The 22,567-nt window shown below is 51.6% G+C and overlaps 1 protein-coding gene across 2 annotated transcripts in view; it reads left to right on the forward strand.

The window, feature by feature from the left end:
• Positions 1-22,567, forward strand: part of Plb1 (phospholipase B1) — a 121,104-nt gene that overhangs the window by 88,415 nt on the left and 10,122 nt on the right. For both annotated transcript variants that reach the window (XM_006984819.4, XM_042266896.2), the window contains 13 exons: positions 665-736; positions 5,664-5,729; positions 9,476-9,536; positions 10,078-10,136; positions 12,212-12,279; positions 12,557-12,600; positions 12,815-12,914; positions 16,947-16,998; positions 18,097-18,177; positions 19,622-19,687; positions 20,138-20,232; positions 21,237-21,312; positions 22,383-22,487. In XM_006984819.4, the coding sequence (XP_006984881.3) occupies positions 665-736; positions 5,664-5,729; positions 9,476-9,536; positions 10,078-10,136; positions 12,212-12,279; positions 12,557-12,600; positions 12,815-12,914; positions 16,947-16,998; positions 18,097-18,177; positions 19,622-19,687; positions 20,138-20,232; positions 21,237-21,312; positions 22,383-22,487 (945 nt within the window). The remainder of the gene's footprint in view (positions 1-664; positions 737-5,663; positions 5,730-9,475; positions 9,537-10,077; positions 10,137-12,211; positions 12,280-12,556; positions 12,601-12,814; positions 12,915-16,946; positions 16,999-18,096; positions 18,178-19,621; positions 19,688-20,137; positions 20,233-21,236; positions 21,313-22,382; positions 22,488-22,567) is intronic.

Below are 22,567 nucleotides of genomic sequence, written 5' to 3' on the forward strand. Positions count from 1 at the left end.
CTGTCTACATAACCTCTCAGAAGGGCTGGGGACATGACTCAGTGGGTAAGCCTGAGTTCAGATCCCGAGGGCTCTTGTAAAAGCCAGGGATTGGGGCAGACCACTATCACCCCAGTGTCGGGGGACGGAGATCCCAAGAGCTTGCTGGCCAGCCAGTCTTATTAGAACAGCATATTCCCAAGTTTAATCAGAGTCCCTAACTCAAAAAAATAAGGTGGAAAGCAGCAGGGAAAAAACCCTTGACACACTGACCTCTGACCTCCATACACAAGCATGGTTATCAACTTGAACACACACACACAAACACACATGCATGCATGCATGCATGCGTATGCACACACACACACACACACACACACACACACACACACACACACACACACACCAGCAGAAACCCTGCATTTATTCAACCTTTTCTGTACACCACTACATATGCTAGGCAGTTGAAACCACGTAATCTGCTTTTAGCCCCTCCACACACACACACAGTCTCACAGGGAGTGTTTTGAGTTTCCTAGAGAAGCTGACTTGCTCTGGATCCTGCTTGCCAGCCCCTGACAGAGCCTCAAGTCAAAGCCACACCCCCAAAATGAAGTTCTGATGTTCCCTTCTTCAGCAGGGACAAACAAGCTTGGTGTGTTTTTCTTTTCTTCCCCCCAATCAGCTTGAACCTCTGGGAAAGAAAACAGATACTTTGGACCCGAGAGCATTCATAGCCATGGCCTGCCCGACCCAGGTAGTGAAGGAGGGACTTGCTTGGTCTGTCCTCAGAAACTGGCCAGACCTGTCCCTCCTCCTCCTCCTTTTCCTTCTCTGTCTCTTCCCTATCCTCCTTTTCTTCTTCCTCCTCCTCCCCCTCCTCCCCTTCCTCCTCCCCTCCCCCTCCTCTTCCTCCCCCTCCTCCTCCTTCCCCTCCCCTTCTTCCTCCCCCTCCTCCCCCTCCCCCTCCCCTCCTTCCTTCCCCTCCTCCTCCTTCCCCTCCCCTTCTTCCTCCCCCTCCTCCTCCTCCTCCTCCTCCTCCTCTTCCTCTTCCTCAGCCCTAGGCTGAGAGATGGACTTGGGAGGGGGGAGAAGGAAATGTGGCTGAGCTGCTTCCTTGGAGATGGGTGATAAAGTTGGGTCCATACAAAGAGGAGCCTGGGCAGCAGAAGCCAGGAAGGCAAGAAAGTGTGGAGCAGATGGGGGGGTCTAGATATGAGTGGAAGGGCCAAGAGAGGGACCCGGGAGCCCAGAGCCTGGACTAGGTGTTCTCCCCGTGAAGAGGGGGCCAACAGCAGGGGTCGCAACAGGAGAGCCCGAGCTACTATCAGGGAGGGCTCGAGAGGACCAGCCTGAATTGGCATCAGGAACAGTGCAGGGCTCCTTTTAAGGAGGAATATGTTCGACGTGACTTCAGGCCTGGAGTGAGGGCAGGCTCACGTTCCCCTTGCCTTCAGCTCCTGTTTCTGGTTTTGTCTTATGGCTTTTTAACCAAATAAGGCCAAGGCTAGAGAGCCCATGGTGGCCATAAAAGCAGAGTGCCTGACCTAATGTGGAAGGCTGGGTTTCCTTCCAGTCTGGGTCAGGCTGCAACCAGCACCCCGCCCCCTGCTTACCAGGCAGAGCCTCAGCCTAGGCTCGCAGCTCCCTTGGGATATCTGCTGGGGATCCCAAGAAAAGGGGAGGCCCCTATCCTGCTCCTCCGTGCTCCCTGTCAGCTCTCTTTTCCATCTCAATCTTTAGTACCTGGCTTCCTCTGATATACCATGAGCAAGAGGGACTGGGGATAAGAGCAGTGGTAGCAGAGGGCGCAACGGCCGGATCTAGTGCCCCAAGCAGAGGAGAAAGTCGAGTCCTGTAATTATCAGCATGCATAGGTAGCTTGAGTACCAACGATTGATCAGTTGCTGGGCAAAAGGGTGAGGCCCCTCTATGCCCTCTATGCCATGTGTGAGCATAATCGCTGCCACTTCCTGAGGCTGCCCAGGGGCATTGAGGGGGAGGGACCTGGGCAGCTTGGGCAGTAAGGGGCATGTGAAGACTTAAAGCAGTGATCAAACCATAAGAATTTCATTTTCCTTCTCCTTGTGAGCCATTGTATGTACGGGTGTGCACGCATGCATACACGGAGGCCAAAGGTTGATGTTGGATGTTTCCAGCTGTTCTTCACCTTAGTTTTAAGATAGGCTCTCCTAAGGACCCTGGAGCTAACCACTTGGCTATAGACTGGCTGACTAGTAAATCCCATGACCTCCCCTCCCCTCCGTTTCCACCTCCCCCCGGTCTAGGATTACAGGCTCAAACTTCTACATCTGGCTCCTTGGATGTGAGCTCTTCCTCCCTACAAACATTATATGCCAAATTGAGGTCCCAGCCCTGGGTCAGGGAGGGTCCCTTCACTGTGAGGCCCAAGGCAAATTATGCCCCCTCTCTGTCCCAGTTCAGGCAGGGAGCCCCAAAAAGATGAGGCTCTACCTAGAACTTCAAGCTTACTTCCTCCATTCCGGACGGAACCTGACCTAACCAACTATTGATGAGCTGAGGCAAGAGCCAGCTTCCTCGAGCCTGTACCAGCCCAGCCCGGGAGAAGCTGTTGCTAAGCAACCGTGGAGCCCATTCCAAAAGGGTCCATCTGTTGGCCAGCCCAGCTTCACAGCACAGTGTCTCAGGTGCCATCTGCTCCCTGCCATGTGCCTCGGAGCCATACAAAAGTCCATCCGTGTGAGCTGATGGGGACAGGCAGTGCATATTTTCATCCAGGCTGCGTCTAAACATAGAAGCCACAAGCAGGACCTGGGGGATGAGGGAGGGGCGGAGGCAGTGAGTTGGGAGTGAGTTCTTCCAGAAGTGCCCCAATCCTCCTCCATTCCCAGCCTCACGGATACCATGATAGCACATTCCGCTGCGCCAGGTAGGGTGACTGCACAGTACACCGCGGTTTTAGGATGCGTTCGCAGATTGGGCGAGTTCCATACAACTGAGTCTTGATTAGCTCTGTGGGCTCTTCTCTCCTCTCTGCCCCTTCTTTACCTCACTCCAGAGCTGAGCTCTGCCCTTTCCCAGCTTTTATTCTTCTTGACCTCGGTCACGGTTACATTTCTCTTCTTTGGAATCTGTTCCTCCCTGACGTGGGAAGGCTTAAGCACCTCCATTTTTTTTTTTTTCCTGGTTGCCTCCCTTCCTACCTCTTCATGGCATTCCTATCTCTAGCTCTGAAAAACGAGGTCCCTCTCAGACATCCCGGTCTTGGTCTTATTGTGTGCATCCTCACTCTGAAGTTGGTCTATTTCTAGAGTTCTCTCCCCCCCCCCTTGAACTTCATAGCTCCAGCTTCCACAGTCTCTCACCCTACCACTGTTTTTTTCTTTCCCAGACACCCATCCTAGATTTCCAAACCCTTAAGACACGTTTCCTCTTGGAAAGCCACATATGGTATAAGATTACCGCTCCTACCCAAAAAAACGGGGGAGGAGATTAAATGCATACATAGCCCATCAGAAAAGTCCCTTCCTTCTCTGCAGACCTTTTCATCTAAGCTATGCAGCAGCCAGGTTCTCCAGCCGCTGACTCAACTGCTTGCTCTTGCCTGGACTCTGCCTCCTTGGCAGCCCACGGAAACCACCGGGCAGCGTCCCTTCTACCTGCTCAGGCTGGCAGCCAGGAATCTCACATGTCGTCAGCCCCACCCCAGGCCTTTTAAACCAGCCTGACTCATGTGCACCAAGCAACCAAGAGCCAATAAAAGCAGAATTCCAAGGTCCCTTTGTCCTCTGATCCCTTCGGCAAATTCTCCTCTCCCCCAGCTCATGCTTCCTGTGGTCAGAGAAATAGTTATGAGACTCCTAGCTCTTCCAGAAAGGTAAAAGTGGACTGTGCCTTCCGCTCCAGCCAGGAGGGAGAATCATAATTAGCCCCCACGCCCAGTCTTGTCCTGAGGGATGTAAGTCCCCAAGTCTTGTGTCCGTTCCCTCGAAAAATTCCATACTTCTAGGTCTGCTGGTCTTTATTGCTTAGGAGTGTCTCATGTCTTTCTTCCTTGTGCCTGATGGACGAATCTCCCCCTGCCCTCCTCTCGGTATTTCTCTGGGTACAGGAACCGGACACAGGTGTAGGTCGGTCTTTTGTAGAAGGCACCCAGGCTGCCCTCCTGGGGTGACTGTTGAGGCGGACGCTGACGACACTGATCTGAGACAGCCTAATTAACTATGCTGCGTGCCATTACGAGCTTCTCTGTCTCACACTGGCGACATGGCCTGAGTGCCACTGGTCTCTGTTTCAGATCGGAGTGCTGAGACTGAGAAAAGGGGGAAGACAGGCCTCGGCATTGGGGGGCGGGGTTTCAAGACAGGCTTCTCTGTGTAACTGCTCTGGCTCTCTGGGAATTCGCTTTGTAGACCAGGTTGGCCTCAAACTCGCAGAGATCCTCCTGCCTCTGACTCCAAAGTGCTGGGATTTACTGTTTTTTGTTTGGTTTGTTTGTTTTTTGAGACAGGTTTTCTCTGTGTAGTTTTGGTGCCTGTCTTGGATCTCTCTCTGTAGCCCAGGCTGGCCTCGAACTCAGAGATCCGCCTGCCTCTGCCTCCCGAGTGCTGGGATTAAAGGCATGTGTAACCACGCCCCCACCTAGCTAGCTTCAACATTTTAACCCTCCTTCTCCTCCTCCTCATCATCATCCTCATCCTCTTGCTCCTCATCTCTTCCTTCTCCTCCCCTCTTCCTCCTGCACCCCTCCGTGAGCCAAAATAAAACCTCTCCCAGCTGAGTTTACCACGGAGACTTAGTTTACAGCACCTGGAACTGATCTCTAAAGACATCTTTCCCAATGGTCTGACTTCCCCCTCTCATCTCTCCACACCTCTGACTATTTGGTTCCCGTTTTTTCCCCATCCTTGGTCTTTCTACTCTATAAGCATGTTCCCCGAGTGTCCCTAGGCCTGGTCTACCTCACTGTTTCCTGGTCCAGGTCTTAAGTTGACTTTGCTTTGCTTGGTTGTGGGTTTTCTCCTCGTTTGATTTTCTCCTGGTTCTCCTTTGCCGCTGCCTCCTCCTCCTCCTCCTCCTCCTCCTCCTCCTCCTCCTCCACCCTGCTTTGATTAACCCGTCACCTTCCACTGGGTGGCCTGGGAGTGTTCCCTTGGCTTGCACAGCACTGACTCTACAGCAGAGAGGTGAGGAGGGCCTGCCTGGAGAACAGGTTAGTCAAGGGGGGAAGACGACCTAAAATACAGGAAGCCAACTTACAGTGAGTCATAAACACATACAGCACAAGGAAGAGAGAAAGAAAAAAAATGCCAGGTAATAAAACACACTCATCATCATAACCCTTCTCCAGAAAGAAAATTGCTGAAATGTGAGTCTTTTGCCAGAAAAAAAAAATAAGAAGAAGAAAATAGGTAAGACCAAGGACTGCGGAGATGCGTGTAATTGCTATGGTCTGCATGAGATCATGGAGCCCAGACCACAGAATGTGTTGAACTTTCTCTAAGCCTTTTATTTGTGCCTCCCTGGCTAATAATGGTTTATAAAAACCCTTCTGGAACGGCTGAAATTCTGTCTATGCAGCTCTTTGCCGTTCAATGCAGAACCCTGTTAAATAAACCTAGAAGGCAGGGTGGTTAGCTCAGACATAGCCTCCCTGCTCTCAGATAACCTCCCCGGGTCATTTTTTTTTTTTTTCCTCTTAGGATGAGCCCTTCCTGAGAACCTTCCGGAACAGCAACTACACGTACCCTTCCAAGCCAGCCATTGAGGTAACCTCTGACTCATGTCTGTGTCTCTCAGACACAAGCTAGTCCTACCTGCCAGGGACTTGGGGCGTGGTACAGATTTCACTGTTCGTTTAAGCCCAAATATATCCTTCTGACATACTGGGAATTGGAATGTACAAAAAAGGGTCCGGAACTGAGGCCCCAGGACGGTCCTGACATGTTCTCAAGTTGCCTACCTGACGTCAGCGGCCAAGCAGAGGAAGTGCCGGGGATCAGCCTGCACCGACCTTTGCTGTCCTGGGCTCGGCGACATTGTTTGTCATTAAGCGTCTCGGTCTTGCAGAGGTGGGCAGTGGGGGGTGGGGCAGGGGTCATGAAGTGCCATCAGCTTCCTGAAGGTGGAACCCTAAGCTGAGTGGGAAGGAATCTCTGTGCCAGGGGTGGAGTATGACAGGAAGCTGACGCATATCCACACCAAAGCCCCGGCCTTAACTGAATACAAGTCACTCAATCCCGCTCGGAGCTTTCAGAGAGCTCTTTGGCTTTAAGGATCGACACTCCAAAGGTGGCTTGCCAGGTCCTGTGCCACACCACACACATCACACCACACCACACCTTGAAGAACCTAGGCCTGGTCTACCGGGTCAGAGACTTGAGCATTTCACATTTATGCTGAGGGCTGGTGGAGATGTAGAGACGCATGTGACATGGTCCTGACCTGGGTAGTTAGAGCCTAATAGAGAGTTCACAGTTGTTTATTAAGCACCTATTATGTGTCATGCACTATTTCAAGGTGGTAGGAACTGATGGGACTCAGCTTTTACAGAGAGTCCCGTCTGCTGAGCTGAGACATCTAGGACATAGCTCAAGTGATGATTTCAGGTAGGGACAGCCATTGCTCAAAGCGGGGAGAGGGGCCACAGGAAGGGTAGCCAGTTCTGATGCATCATGGTTGCTGAGCCTGTCTGAGAAGGGGAGATTTGAACTGAGACATGCAAGTCAAAAAGATGCCAGCTGCCCGGAGGACCAGAAAATGCCAAGCAAAGGGGCCAGAAAGCATGGAGGCTGCGGGGTAAAGCAAGTTGAGTATAATCGGGGAGGAGAAGGAAAGTCAGGGCGGCTGGAGTCAGGGCATGTGACTGTGGTGAGTAAACGGTGTAGGAGATGAGAGCAGAGTAGTTCTCAGGGCCAGGGCACACAGCCAGGATGCCTGGGAGTGAAGGTTACATTTCAGATGGGAAGCCAGGGGAGGTCTGAGGATTTGGTACGTGCCTTTAAGAGACCTCTCTGACTGCGGCATGGAGACTGTACCAGACATCCGTGACTAGGGGGAACTTGCTTTTTGAGACCGAGTAGCATGTAGCCCAGGCTGTCCTAAACCTTGTTAGGTAGCCAAGGATGACCTTGAGCCCCTGATTCTCTTATCCCACCTCCCAAGTCCATGGGTTCTGGGTGTGCACCACCACACCCAGCTTTTACTTAAATCTGGGTTTGGTTTTTGAAATATGATCTCACTCCAGAGCCCAGACTAGGCTATAATTCCCCATGATCCTCCTGCCTCAGCTTCCTAAATGCTGAGATTACAGGTGGGAACTGCCACACCTAGAAGAAAGAGCTTTCATACGCCACCCAAAGCGCTGAGAAAAGCCTGTGTGGAGGTGCCAAGGAACTGTCAAGTGTGATGTCCAATTCCAGCAGTGTGGCTGGGAGCTACGTCATCTCCGGGCTCTCTGGATTCTCTCTGACTCACGTTAACCCAAAGGTGTCGAGTCCTGCTTGAACCAGTGACCAAATTCCCATGTGACTGAAAAGTCTTGTCAGCCAGGCATTCGTCTGTTCATTTTCCACTTTCTTAACGGATGCTACGAGGAACAACCACTATGCTGAGTGCTGGATGGACGGACAGTCATGGGGAGTGGGACTTGGCCTGTTCTCCTGGATCTTTATTCTTAGGGATCTTTCCTTCCACTGTTTAAAGCTCAGGGTAGAAAGGTATGTTCTCATTTTGATAGGTGGCTGCCTATAGTAGGCAACATCAACACTGCCTTTGTTACCAAGTCCTGCGTGGGTTCCTGGACCCACTCGGTGTACATAGAGCAAGATGGCAGACCCCTGGCAGGTTCTGGTTGAGGTAACAGTATGGTGTCTTCTCCTTTGTGACAGATGTACACACTCAGGTCTAATCTGTGTGTGTCACATGGAACGTGCTCAGCCATCAGAGATTCCCACGATGTGGTTGGTAGCTCTAGAACTTGCTTTCAAAGTTGCACTTTTCCCAAGTATTTGTCATGTGACCATTCTTGACTTCCATGAAACACATTTAAACAGATGAGGGAAATCACTGTGATCTGTTGAGGAGGCCCTGGGGATACACGGTTCTACTGGATTAAGCAAATGTGTGAGAGACAGTTTGGTGAAGCCCTCCCCCGCCCCCACGGAAGGCACACTTATGTCAAAGAGTCTTCAAGGTTGATTGATCACAATTTCAGGAATGTAGAGAGTTGGAATGTTACAGATCCAGGGCCAAATAGTCTTGCGTTGTCTTTAGTCCCCTTGGGAGCTATTCATTGTCCAACTGTGTGCCCAACCTAAGTCCTTGTGACTCTCGGGGGAAACTTTTTAAAAAATACATGAAACTAAGCAGACAACCACTAACTCCCATCAACCCAGAAGCTAAAAATGCCATTAGAGAGCACCTGAGAGGACATTTTCCTTCTTTACCCGGACACCTGATGTCTCCATTAATGTATTTCTTTGTTCTGTGACTATAAAAACTTCACAGAACCATTTCTACATTGGAACATATTATTCGGGGCAAACTAAATCTATGTTCCTGGGCCATGGTCACTTATTTTTTTTGGCTGAAAAAAAAATCACCTTTTTTTTTTTCTCCCTTTAGGGGAAGTTGTGTTATGATGGACGGCTTATCCTCCCTCCCTCTGAGGTGAAAGCTCAGATGTGTTTTGATTGACAGGTCTTCTCATTTGCTCAGGAGGGCCATGAGAAGGCTTGTCTCTGGATGATCTTTCCAAAGCTCTGGCAGTCACTCACACACACTCCGAGAACATCAGTCAAACCGTTGTGGGGAGGCCTTACTGCACACCCAGTGTGCTCGTATTTGGAGAAAGTTAGTTCCCCACCGGTTGGCTTGAATTGGCATTTCTGTGTACCTCCCACCCTGACTCCCCCGGTGGCTGGGAAATCCACCCTTTATTAAAGACAAGGACAGTTGACCAAAAGCATCCAGTGTACCAGATGTTCGCATCTGCACCTGGGAGGGATTGATGGCTCTGGGTTAAATAGCAAAACAGACGCCAGGAGCTTTGCAATTACAAAACTTCGGCATTTTCGTAAAAATATCTTAATGGATGGTTGTTTAGACTCTGGTGTCGTAATTAATGTCAGTCAACTTGGTGTTAACACACATCAAAGCATGCCTGTAATTGCTCATGTCAGATGTATAAAACCTGTGTCCTTTGCAGAACTGGTTGTAAGAATTCATTGCTTTCTGCCTTATTTTGTGGCTGCTGGCTCCATTTAAATATAGATAAGTCAGGAAGGGGAAGGCTGTGCTGTGAGTGAGTGTGTGTGTGTGTGTGTGTGTGTGTGTGTGTGTGTGTGTGTGTGTGTGTACACGCATGCACAGAAGCCCTCTTCTCTCTAATTTCCTTTTTCCACTCCTGCAGTTAACTATACATCCAGGGATGTATTTCTAGGTTCCTTGGCTGAATCTTCTTGGGTACACCTTGCCTGCATGTGAGTGATTATTCTTTCTCCTTCTGACTCAGAACTGGGGCAGTGACTTTCTGTGCACAGAGCAGAATCCTTCTGGCAGTGTGCCCAACTCAGGTAAGTGAAATCATCACACCCCCTTTCACAAAATACCACATTGGGTGAGAGACCTATAGTAGGTGCCCCCTGGAGCCAAGTTGAGCAGACCTTGCTGGTTCCGTGCCAAGGCAGATCTAGATGCTCAGACACCCCGCACCCCCCGCCCCCAAGAAGCTGGTCTACAGTTATTGCTGGGCTCCAATGTGGAAGGACTCAGGCCTCTCCCCCGAGTAATACTTTCGTCTCTTTGAAGTTTCAACACCGCTCCTCAGGCCTCCCCAATTGGTGAGACAGGTGCAGCCAGGGATGTGGCCCTAGCTGCCTATTCCATGTGAACCACACCGGAATTCCGCTGGACCACCCATGGCGTGCCAGATGGTAGCCATCTAGCCCACGCTCTTCAGAGCCTTAGCAATGAACTGAAGAGGCAGTACCAATAAACCTTTAGGCTACAAACAGCATAGGGAGCCGTGGGCTAGCGCAGACCCCCTGGCCTTGCTGAACGCACCCTGTAAAAGGCCAACACCCCATCCACTCCACGTTTGCCTCTTTCCCCTAGTCCACGTGCTCCGGCCAGCAGACATCAAGGTGGTGGCAGCCATGGGCGACTCTCTGACTGTGAGTACCGCGCCGTGGGCCAGGGTGGGCCCCACAGGGTTTTGCCTGGCTTGGCAGAGTCAGCTCTTCCTCTGCATTCAGCAGGGAGTCCGCTTCCAGGCAGGAAGCATGCATCCCAGCCCCCCACTCCCCCCATCTTCCTTAGCCCTACTTAAACTTCACCCCGCGCACAAGGTCTCCCTGCACCCCACCCTGCTCCCTCACATCAGTATGGTGCACGTGTCCAAAGTTGCCTGAACTCAACTCCATCGACACAGTCCTAAAAAGTGATAGGTCTTAGTGACACATTGCCTCACCCCCCTTACGGCGTGTTCCGTAAGGACGGGGGGGGGGGGGGGGGGGGGACCCAGTTCGGTCCTGGCTCAGTTGCATTAGTCAACCGTTTAGCTACTGCTCTGTGCACCGTGCTCTCTCAGCAGTTCTGAAAGGAAGAATGACATTATAGCCCTCAGGCTAAGACAGCCGGAAACTTACCGGGGAGGAAATCGTGAGCCAATGGGTGACATCTGGGACTTTCAAAATGCATGTCCGTTCCTGTGGAAGCCAAACCGCCCCACATGGACGTGAAGGTGTTTTAATTGTGGTGTAGACATGGAAAAAGTAGTGAAGGGTGTACACCAGTGCCCAACAACCCTGACTTCACCCCGGTGGGGCCATACATACAGGGGCACGGGGAGGAAGTGATGTATAGTAGATGCAGTAGACTGGCAGGGCCATGATTCTTTCAGTTTTTGTTTTGTGTGTTGGGAATCTCAATAAATAGCCCCGACTGACTCCAACTTGCACTGCAGCCCAGGCTAGCCTCAAACTCCCAGCAAGCCTTAGCTTTTCAACGGCTGGTATTACCGGCATGAGCTACCAGGCCCTGAGGAGGCAATAATGATTTTTTTTTTTTTAATTTGAGAGAAGATCTCAAGTAGCCCTGCCTAGCCTCACACTTCCTGAGGATGACCTTAACGCCTATTCCTCTTGGCCTCCACCGCCGCTGGAGTGCTGGGATTATGGGTGTACGGAACTGATCCCAGTTTATTCGGTACTGAGAACTGAACCCAGGTCTTCAAGTATGCCAGGCAAGCACCCTACAGGATGAGTTGCACCCCTTAGTCTTGGGGCAAGATTCCTGTGGTGAGATTAAGCTGGTTGTTTGTTTTTAAGTCTTTAATTCATCAATTATGGCAAACGTGCTACTTTGGCAATTCCAAAGAGAGATTGCTTTTTTTTGTTTGTTTGTTTGTTTTTATTAAGAAAAAAAAAAAATAAAGGATGGCCGCTTCAGAAATGTTCATAGAAAAGAAAGTAGAAAAAAGGAAGCGACGAGGGGGGAATGGACCGCAGGTGATGATGTCCCCACGGGATAGGGGTTTGACTTTTACCCTGCCTTGGCGGGGATAGCAGGGAGGGATATGACCAGAGATGGGAGAGAAGGAACTAGGGGTTTGTGGGCCTGGGGAGGAAGAGGCTCAGCAGTCCAGGGAGGGGAAGGGAGGGGAGGGCAAGGACAGAGCAGAGCAGCTCAAGGCCTCCAGCCTTTGGCGGTAGTGCCAGGTCAGCATGCGTCCATCGGAGGCGTGGCCTGGTCAGAAATGCAGGAAGCGCACCCTGGGGTCAGAACGTGGATGCTGGATGATGGTGCCCAACACCAGGGACCGGTGTTTTTGCTGTACACCCCGAAGGCAGGATAGGCACGTGGAAGTGTCAGAGGCGGAGGCAAATGGCAGAAAGATACGTAGAGCATCTTGGCAGGATGGGAACATGGTGGCCCCTGTGAGGTCAGATGGGATACCAGTGTTGTCCGCAGCGGACTTGTGAGCGCCTCCAAGAACACGAACAGCGTAAAAGAAAGGACCTTTACTGCGGAAAGGGGAGGGGGCCGGAAAGAGGCAGCAGGACCAAGTGAAGGTCTGGGAGGAGAACTCAGACCTTAGACGTGTAGAAACAGAAGAATGGGCCTTGCCTAGAAAAGGCCGAGCTGAGTACTGGCCGCTACGCCAGAGCCAGAGGGCCTGCCCGGAGGTCCTCTAACTCATCGCCATGGGACAGACAGCCTTTTGAAAGTTTCCCTTTGCTCTTCACAGACAGCCTTCGGAGCTCGACCGAGCGAGTCCAGCAATCTAACCACCCCCTGGAGGGGGCTGTCCTGGAGGTAAGAGTGCTCCCAGCTCACTCTCTATAGATAACATCCCCCTAAAGAGGTATAAGAAACGGGTTCCCCACCCATCACCTGCTTCGGGGTAGGCGTAGGTCCCCAGGCCCAGCTCTGATATCCCAGGAGACTCTGTGATGCTGGGTTAGCCCCGAGGGTGGTAGGAGCAGTGCCCCAAGGGTAGAATCTCTCCAGGCCCGACTCCTACCTGTGACAACCCTCCCTCCCCCGGCAGCAGGTCAGTGTGACCTTGCCAAAGTGACTTTCTCTTCCCCAGCATTGGAGGAGATGGCACGTTGGAGACTCATACCACACTGCCCAGTAAGTAACCCACGCCAAGAGGTCCTGCTTCCACGACCATCATGGCCCTCACCCAGGCCAGGGCCTTTTGCCTAGAGTTGGAGAAACGGGAAGTGATCTGCAGGGAAGGGAGTCAGCGAGACCCCCCCCCCCCCCGTCACACACCTGTGACCCCAAACTAGAGGCCCACCTCAGCTCCCGTCCCCTGTGTCCTCTGCCTCACCCCTCTTTAAAGACATACTGAAGAAGTTCAACCCTTCCATCCTGGGATTCTCTACCGGTACCTTGGAGGAGACGGCGGGATTCAATGTGGCCGAAGAAGGGGCCAGAGCTCAGTGAGTTGACGTGGGGACCAGCAAAGAGACCGAGGTGGGGATCGGGGATCAGGGTAAAAGCTGAAAGGTCAGAGAGACAAAGGAGAACAAGTCACTAGAGAAACTTCTCATCACTACTGAGTCCTCGGGCCAAATGAAAGGCGAAATCCTGTCTCCACGAATCCTCAGACTGGAAAGCCTCTGAGTCCTCAGGCAAAAAGGAATCTAGTTCTTATCTTCTCACGCCTTATATGCCTTTCGCCGTCCAGCCATATCACTTCCTGTCTCGGCCTCCCTAGTGCCGGGATTCAAAGCAAGGAGCACAGTGTCTAGGACCCAGTTGGGTCATAGTCTCAGTACCCAGCACTCCTTGAATGCTGGGCCTGCATCAGATCTTCCATGTGGATTATCTCCTGTAATCCTTCCTCACACCCCTGGACACGGGTACTGTGCTGTGGACCTTGTGGCTAGAGAGTTTCTTAAGTAACAGAGATCACCCCGCAAGTTATCAGGGAGGCCCTAGATCAGGACCATTCCTGCATGTAGCGCTGACCACTGCACTAAGAAACTGAAGGAGCCCGTCCACTTCCACACGAGCAGATCTGTCCCTGCTGACTCCAGTCCCACCTCTTGTCTATCAGGGCCGTGAGTCACCTGTGCAGAGGCTCTCGGCATCAGGAGCCACTCGGTTCTCTTCCTCTGCTTGTCTCTGTCCTGCCTCATATCCTTGGATCTCAAAGAAAAAAGAAAAGCCGTGTTTTGACAGCAGCGAGTCAGATGTCAGGGCCCCTCACATAGCAGGGTAGCGGTTTGTTTTCACTGGGCTCTCTGTTGTTGACGGCATCCCAGGTAATTAAAGCTGAAACGCCTGACCGGGTTCATTGATTTCCTGCATGGAGCAGAGCAGAGCGTGCTGGGTATTTGCTCTGCAGAGGGATGCTGCGTCCTTGTCACCAGGGAGACGGCCCAGGCTTGACTCACACACTGCTTACAGAGAACATTCCTTTTGGAAGCCTAACGGAGGCCCCGGGGCTCCGCTTGAATCTTGGTGCCACAGAAGTGTTGATTCTTTCTCAGGGTCACAAGAAGGGACCTATTTGTCTACAAAACACTGTGGGCCATTATTCCAGCACCTAGTTACTGTTAGGATTACTGGAGCCCAGGCTTTGTTCACGGGAGGCTGACTCCCCAGTCTCTTCCTCGCCCACCCCCTCATGGGGGAGTTGGGGGTGGTATGGACATGGGTGTGAGTGTGTGCATTCAGGTGCATGTGCACACACATGCTCCTACAAGGAGAGGCCAGAGGATGATGTCACACTTTCCTCAGTAACTCACCACCTTAAATTTATTTTTTTAAAAATTTACCTTGTGTATGTGCATGTGCATGCATGCATGCATGCGCCCGTGCCCACAGAGGCCAGATGACAGGATTGGAATCCCTGGAGCTGGAGATAGAGGTGGTTGTGAGTTGCCTGGCATAGGAACTGGATGCTTGTCCTGTGCAAGCAAGCATTTGTAACTCTTGAGGCATCTTTCCCGTCCTGTAATTTTATTTAGTGTGTGTGAGAGAGAGAGAGGGAGAGAGGGAGGGAGGGAGAGAGAGAGAGAGAGAGGGAGAGAGAGAGAGAGAGAGAAAGAGAGGGGGGTGGTACACCCAGGAAGAGCATGTGTAGAGGTCAGAAGCCATCTTTGAGAAGTAGGTTCTCTCCTTCCACCATGGCTTCCAAGGACTCGGACTCAGGGTGTCCGGCTCGTGTGTAGCACGCGCTTTTCCCCACTGAGCCAACTCACTGCCTTTCCACCCTGTATTTTGAGGCATGGTCTCTCTCTGGACCTGGAGCTCACCGATGGGGCTAGGTTAGCTGGCCAGAACCCCAGGGGTACATGGCCTACACCTCAGCACTGAGGTACTTGGATTTACATGGACACCGGGGATTCAAACTCGGGTCCTCATGCTTGGATAGCCAGCACGCTACCCACTGGGCCATCTCCCCCATCTCCCACCTTTCCCTTTTCTTACTGCCTTATTTAGCATCCCTGCCTTCGCTCAGGCAGGGATAGGAGATGTAGCTGATACCTGCAGGCATCACCCAGGTCTAGTGTGTGTGGGGGGGGAGCCATTGGCTGCAGGAAGGGTTGAGAATTGTTCTCTCTCTTTATTTCTACCCTGTCATTTATCAGTGTGGAGAAGTGTGAGTTCATCTGAAAGAGAAAGATAACACGTGAGGGACCCGAGTTTGAATCCCCAGTACCCATGTAATTACCAGGTCCACAGAGATCAGATCTTCTGTGTTCGAGTCTCCACTCAGAAACTTGCTGGCTGTGTGACCTTGCGCAAGTGGCTTAGCATCTCTGAATCTTAGTTTGCTCCTCTCTAGTGAGGTTAATCATAGTACCTGTCCTCTCGGGGCTGTCATGGGATTGAAGGGGATATAAATAAGCCTTGGAAAGATTGCGTATGGCATATAGTCCACGTGCATACAAAAGTTTGCCATTGTTGGGATATTCAGTTTCAGGGTTTTAGTCAACAGCTGATCTCCCTCCCCTTAATCATCAAGCAAAAATGCGTTCAGTAATTCACTGCATTCCTGAGTGATACCATCGAGTCAAAAAGTGCAGTCCTTGCTCTGAAAGAATGAGTCCCGCCAAGGAACTTTCCGCTTTTGGGGAAAGGGGGTGTTGTGTACAGCGACGGTGCAGACTGGAACCTTCTGATTCTCACTTAGAAAGGCAGGGTGATGTCGGGACATGCTGTTTCAGGCCTGGGACCTGTGCTAACTCACAGAGCTGTGACAACAGCTGCAAGGAGAGACCCTGGGCCCTAGAGGGAAGGGGGGCGCCTGTCGCTACAATCCCGGGTGCATACATTGTCCATGAGAAGGGCAGGGATGGCACCCTGAGTGCTGGCCGGTGTCCGTCCCCTGTATCTGCCCACTGTGTCCACACACAGCCTGTCACCATCTTGTGTTGGCTCTTTAGGTCGGCTGTGTGTCCTTTGCTCACATAACTTCTCCCATCAATTTTGTTGTTTTGTGACAGGGTCTCGGGTAGCCCAGGCTGACCTCTCTCTCATTCACCATGTAGCCAAGGCTGGCCTTCAACTCCTCCCCATTCTCCTGCCTCTACATCCCAAGTGTTGGGATGGCAGGTGTGCTCTACCACACCCGCCTCAATACATGCGTCTTTTTAAGGAAACTGCTTCATTGAGGTATATTGACCCACAATAAACCACACATATTCAAGGGTATGCAGTTTGGTAAGTCTTGACCCTTGTGTACCTGTGAGACAATCACTGCTTTCGTGTCATGAACACATCTCATGCAGTGAACATATCTGTCACTCACACAGTTATCTCAGGTCCATCCAGGCTGCCGAGTACAGCAAGGTGCCATTCCCTTTTCACGGCTGCATACTATTCCACTGCCGTACATGACTGAGTGTCTAGAACAGTGTACCTTTTTGTATACCAAACAGTGGGGAGACAAAAAGGAGTCCCATCCTGCCCGTATTGTCTCTCCTATCCTGTCTTGTTGGAATCGGGGAGGAGAATGACAGTGTCAAAATCCAGGTAACAGTGGAGGAGACTAAAGGGACCAAGGCTTGCCCACTGGGGCTCAGACGTAGCAGCGGAAGGAGCCGTCATGCCTGGGAGGAAGAAATCTGGAGAATGATTTAGGAACGTGACTTTTTCAAAAATTAAAAAAAAAAAAAAAGATTATTTTTAAAACATGCACCCGAGTAAGAACCAAACAGGCTCAGTTTGTAGTGAAAAGACTCGATAAAAAGAGGGGGCAGCGATCTCTGAGAATGGCGTCCAAATCCTAGATAAGAGGCCAGCGAGGCCCTGTTCCTGTCCCAACCAGGGGCAGCAAGATCTGGAGCAGTGCTCGCCCCCAGGTCCCTGGTGAGAACCAGCCTGCAGCTTCTGCGGAACAGAAACTCAAAGGCTGACCGGGAAGCATGTCTTCCATGGAGTTAGTCTTCCTGGAGTCCGGCTTAAGGCCGCCATCCCGAGCAACTCTGATAGTGACGTCTCGTGTCCCTTCTCCCTAGGGACATGCCGGCCCAGGCCCGGGCTCTGGTGGAGAGAATGAAAAACACACCTGTGAGTACAGACCCCCCACCCCCACCCCGAAAGGTGCTCTTCTCTTTAACCGGGGAGCTGCAGGGCCTGATGAACCCCTGGGCTGTCCCGGCCGGCAGCTTGCCTTCAGCTGGTCTTCCAGGGAGTGCACAGGAGATCTGCCTGGCACCCTGCCCCGGGGCTGGCTGCAGGAGGACGAGGTGGCGCAGGGCGCTGGCCAAGATCACAGGCCTCGGGCTCTTTATCCCAGAGTTGGCTTCCCAGCGCCCTCTTACATAAACACAAAGTGCTAAAAATAGGCTGCCCGTTCCAATCCTTCCCCGTCCCTTCAGAATCTCACTTGCACTTTTTTTTTTTTCTGGTGCTCTGTTCTTGTGGTGTGTGGACTGCGGCTCCTGGAGAGACTCCTTTTATGGTGGAGGCTGAGTAGGGAACCGCAGCTCCTGGGCCTTCCTGGTTTTACCCCACCATACGGACCCTGCTGGGTTCTCCCTCCATGAACTCAGGCCCTAAGAGCCTGATAGAGCTTGACTTCAAAAAGACTTCAGGCTCTATCTTTTGACACAATCTCCTTTGAACACCTCAGATCACATTTGAGGAGCAGGATAATCCAAGAGGTCTTTCAAGAGCTTGGGGAAATGTGAGACATGTCCATTCTGGCATTTTGTTTTTTGTTTTTTTGTTTTTCGAGACAGGGTTTCTCTGTGTAGCTTTGCGCCTTTCCTGGAACTCACTCTGCAGACTGGGCTGGCCTCGAACTCACAGAGATCCGCCTGGCTCTGCCTTCCGAGTGCTGGGATTAAAGGCGTGTGCCACCACTGCCCCGGCTCATTCTGGCATTTTAAGAGGATTTGAGGGGAGAACGTAGCCGGCCTCCTGTGTGTGAGCAGACACACACACACACACACACACACACACACACACACACACACACACACACACACACACACACACTTACGGGGCAGCTCCCATCATCTCAGGGCGTCATAGTAATAGAGGAGTTACCACCTCATACTCTGGGTGATACAAAAAAGGTCTCTGAGCATCAGCTGACCGTATAGCATGGCTCGTCTCACCAGCAATTGTCCCCAAACCTTAACTCAGGATCTGTCCCCTCAGACAATCAACCTGGAGGAAGATTGGAAGCTGGTGACACTCCTCATTGGGGGCAACGACCTGTGTCATTACTGTGAGAACCCGGTAAGCCACTGACTAGCCCCACTGGGGGCATGAGAATGAAATGGCTGACCCCCAGCCTCCTCCTCCTCACCCTGGACTCTGACATACACCCTTCAGTGTGTCAGACTAGCCTGGGCTCCAGGAACTTGATTCTACCCCGGCTGGCAGCCTCTGGTTCACACAGAGTGAGACTTAGCTTTTCCTAAGTGGTTCTCCGCTCAGAAGAAAGGTCTGGAAGGGCCCAGTCTTCACGCACTGTGGGGGTGTGTGTGTGTGGCCCCTTTGGAGCATACAGATGGCACTTTCTGGTAGCCAGGTAGCCAGTGATTCTCTATCTTGTGCCTGTTTGGATTCTGCCCTCTCTTGGAAGGGGAGGCAATACAATCTTTGAAATGGAATTGGAAAAAAAAAAAAAAATAGACGCACACTTGAGAGCGTCCTCGCTGTCCTTCAGGACTGTGATAAGTTAACCAGCCAACCCCAGCCAGCTGGCCTGGGAGCTGACCCCATTCCTGATGTGTTTCTGTGGGGAAACGTGTCCAGACTTACAAGCCTTTGCAAACTGTCCCTTCTAGAATACAGCTTGTTCTAAGCCGGGGACATCCTGTATTTTATTCGGCCAGGAAAAAGTAGCTGCCAGGACTCTGAAGATGTAGAATGTTAGACAGCCACTGTTGGGGGCGGGCGGGCGGCTCTTAGCTCCTGGGGGATCACAGAGAACCTGGTGTGATGATCTTCCCTCACACAGGCTCAGCTCTTCTAGATTCTTCCCTCAGTCCTTTCCCTGACTACCCAGAACTGGGGACCTGGGGTACACAAGAAGGACCTGACCCCCAGAGCTTTATAATCATATTTTTTCATCGGAACAGCCAGCCCACAAATAATAACATGGAGACTTCTAATTAATTATGAAAGCTCGGCCTATAGCTTATGCTCATTCATTACTAGCTCTTATTACTTAAATTAACCCATCTATATTAATCTACATTCTATCACAGGGCGTTGTCTCTCTTCCATCTTGTACCTCCTATTTCTTCTCCATCGGGCTGGTGACTCCATCCTTCTTCCCAGAGTCCTCTCTGTGGCTGGCAACTCTGCCCTTTTTGTCCGAAGACCTCTCTGTCCCCAGAAGTCCCGCCTAACGTCTTCCTACCTATTGGCCATTCAGCTTTCTATTACACCAATCAAAGCAATACATTTCCACACAGTGAACAGATATCCCACCACAGGGCTTTCGATATTGCTGGGTCCCGGACTGTAGGACTCACTGGAAACCAGAGGCTATCCAGAGCTGCCTATGGACCCGTGGTGTGGGGAAATGCCCCTCATGTAGACAATTTCAGCTCTGCTCCTTAGAGCATATGTTTATGAAAAAGGATGTTCTTGGGGCCAGGAGTCACTCAGTTCACTTCTGGTTCTTCCTCCCAGAATAGAAAGCTACAGAGAACCTCCTTTCTCTTTACAGGAGAACCACTCAGCCCATGAGTATGTGAAGCACATCCAGCAGGCCTTGGACATCCTTTATGAGAAGGTAGGAATGGGCTGTGAGCAGTCTGTTCCCTGGTCCCGCAGGCAACCCTGCTTTCCCGCGGCTGCCGTGTGTGGAGCGGCCCTCCTTGGGTGCATCTAGGCAAGTTGTACTCAGTTCTCTGCAGGACAGCTTCTGACTGGCTTGGAAGCTGGATGGTGGCCTAGCACAGAGCTCACACTGGAGCCGGCAGGCCTGGGTTTGAAGGCAGGCCCTGTGGTTTTTCATTAGCGCCGGGATTTCTCCCAGTCTCAGCTTTCCTACCTGATGAAGTGTGGCACTAGAGTCAGTGCGATCACATAGGCCCCTCCCTGGGCGTCCATTTCTTCTCTGGTAATATCAGGGAGGGCAAGGTTAGATTGAAGACCTGTCTGTCCTCCAGGTTTCCAACCCCCCACTCCACCCCCCGCCCCTACCTCAAACTCAGGAAACCCATGCCTCTGCTTCCTGTAGCTTCCCAGGGTTTTCATCAATGTGGTGGAAGTCATGGAGCTGGCTGGCCTGCACCAGGGCCAAGATGGGAAGTGTGCCATGCCGCTGGCCGTTCAGTAAGTGTGCAGGGCATGGTTGCCTGGGGTGGGCAGGGCCGGAAGCCAGGGACCTAGAAAACACTTGGAAGAGCCTGTAGAACCAGATGCATGGGACTCTTAATCCCAGGGTCGTTCCTACTGTATACAGTTTTGTGTTAAGTTAGTACTTTCTTTTTTTTTGTTGTTGTTTTTTGTTTTTTGAGACAGGGTTTCTCTGTGTAGCTTTGCGCCTTTCCTGGGACTCACTTGGTAGCCCAGGCTGGCCTCGAACTCACAGAGATCCGCCTGCCTCTGCCTCCCGAGTGCTGGGATTAAAGGCGTGTGCCACCACCGCCTGGCTTTTTTTTTTTTTTTTAAGTTAGTACTTTCTTATTTAGACAAAAAGGGAGATGTGGTGGGTACCTGTTCCACCTGTGACCTTGAGGCCCCAGCCCCTAGGGCATGGCCTTGGGGCTAGCTTAAGACCTGAGGGGCACGTACGCTCGCCCCTTCTAGCCCTTGTGGGCTTGGATGGTGTGGACTGACTTATGTGGCAGGAGCAACATGGATCAAGACATCAGTCTTCCAGGACTCTGTAATGATCTTGCCCATCCTGTTTAATGAATTGTTCTCCCCAGTTTATAGCATAACAAACTCCCTAAAACCTTAAACGACTCCCTTGGATTTCTCGCTAGAGCAGTGACTACTTCCTTCAAGTAGGCTCCACCTCCTAAAGGGTCTACCACCAACCAATAGTGCCAAAAATTGGGACCAAGCCTTTGTTCGGCACTTGAGATTTCAGGGAATGTTGATGGTCCCAGCCATGGCACACTTTTTTTTTTTTTTTTTTAACCTCAATCCTGAGTTAGAGCTCTGTGACTTGGCTCCAAGTTTTGTAGGGATACTTGGGTGTCCAGCCCCGCCCCCTTCCTTTCCACATCCATTGAGCAGCACAGGCCGCTCCCTGTGGGCAGAAACTCCTGTCAGCATGGCACAGCTGAGCCACCCCAAGGAGGCTCAATGCACGATTCCTTGTCTCATAGGAACTGCAGTTGCTTTAAACGCGCTCACAACCCCATGGCGATGCAGGAGCTGAAAAAAATGAACTGGAACCTCCAGGTCAGTCTGGGCGCTCTTCCTCCCGTCCAGGATGGGAACCCACGCTGTGCTCTGAGGAGGACTCAGACCTTGTGTGTTCACCAGGGGTTGGCTGAGAGCCAGTGACCCCCTAAAATGTAGATCCTCTCAATATTTATCTGGGCAAATTGGATGCCAAGGTCAGGAAAAGATGGCAGAGAGATCTCAAAGGGACAGCTGGAAGAAACCCTGCCTCCTGGCTCAGGGTCAGCCCTGAGCAAGTGGCAGATTTGCCTTCGGTAGATGTCATACAGCGGGGACCACTTTCCTTACCTATAACCTTTATGGGGGGACTGGTTGGTGTACCTGGCTCCTACTTCCTTCCACTTCCCCCTCCTCAGGAGCAGAAAACTTAGCCTACTGATGCCTACTCCCCTAATACTCCTGCACATCTGTACTACCCTTTGGGGATAAGCCTACCCTAAGCCTTGTTGCAGACTAATCCCTCTTCATGAGGCAAGTAATACCCCTCTTTGAAGTCCCCGTGACTCCCTCTTCACCTCAGCAGCCTCCCCAGCTCGTTAGGTCTGCACCGGAAGGACCTTCGAGTTACCTATGTTTCTCGTGTCTTCCCCTTTGGCCTCCATTTACCAGATGAATCGTGAAGTCTTTATTATATGTGCTTATAATTTAATCCTTTTAATATCCCATGTTTTGATACTTAAGTCCAAAACCCATGGGCTCTCTACCCTGGTCATCCTAAATTCTTAGGCATTTTTGGAGAGCTGATGAGATACCCACCATGCAATGAGGGCAGCCAGACCCGTGGCCAATGCAAAGTCATCAGCGGCTCAGATGTAGCAGCCTCTTGAGAATGAAGCTAATAGAGTCTGTGAATGGAGAACTTCTCTAACCGGGGCCCCTTGACTCTGATCCTGACGGTCAGAACAGGGCCCCAAGGATTCGGGTGTTCATTACAGGCAGGATGAATCCATGTGTGGGCCAGCAGAGTCCCTTTAAGTTCCTTTGGTCTAGGGTGGGTCCACGCCTGTCACAGCCATCCCATGGCAGCTAGCCTTGCCAGTCGGGTTGAGCAGCCCCTTCATCCGCAGAGTGCCATCTCCGAGCTCTCCTACTGGCCCCAGTACATGCAGCGTGAGGACTTTGCAGTCGTCATACAGCCTTTCTTCAGGCAAACCCTCATCCCGCTGACTGAGGTAAGCTGCAGCTGTTTCTAGGAAGCTTTTGAATGCAGCTTCATTTTTATGGTCTTGCTCTAGGAAGACTCCCAAAGGAA

Source organism: Peromyscus maniculatus, chromosome 22, assembly GCF_049852395.1.
Source record: "Peromyscus maniculatus bairdii isolate BWxNUB_F1_BW_parent chromosome 22, HU_Pman_BW_mat_3.1, whole genome shotgun sequence".
In the NCBI taxonomy this organism is placed as follows: domain Eukaryota; kingdom Metazoa; phylum Chordata; class Mammalia; order Rodentia; family Cricetidae; genus Peromyscus; species Peromyscus maniculatus.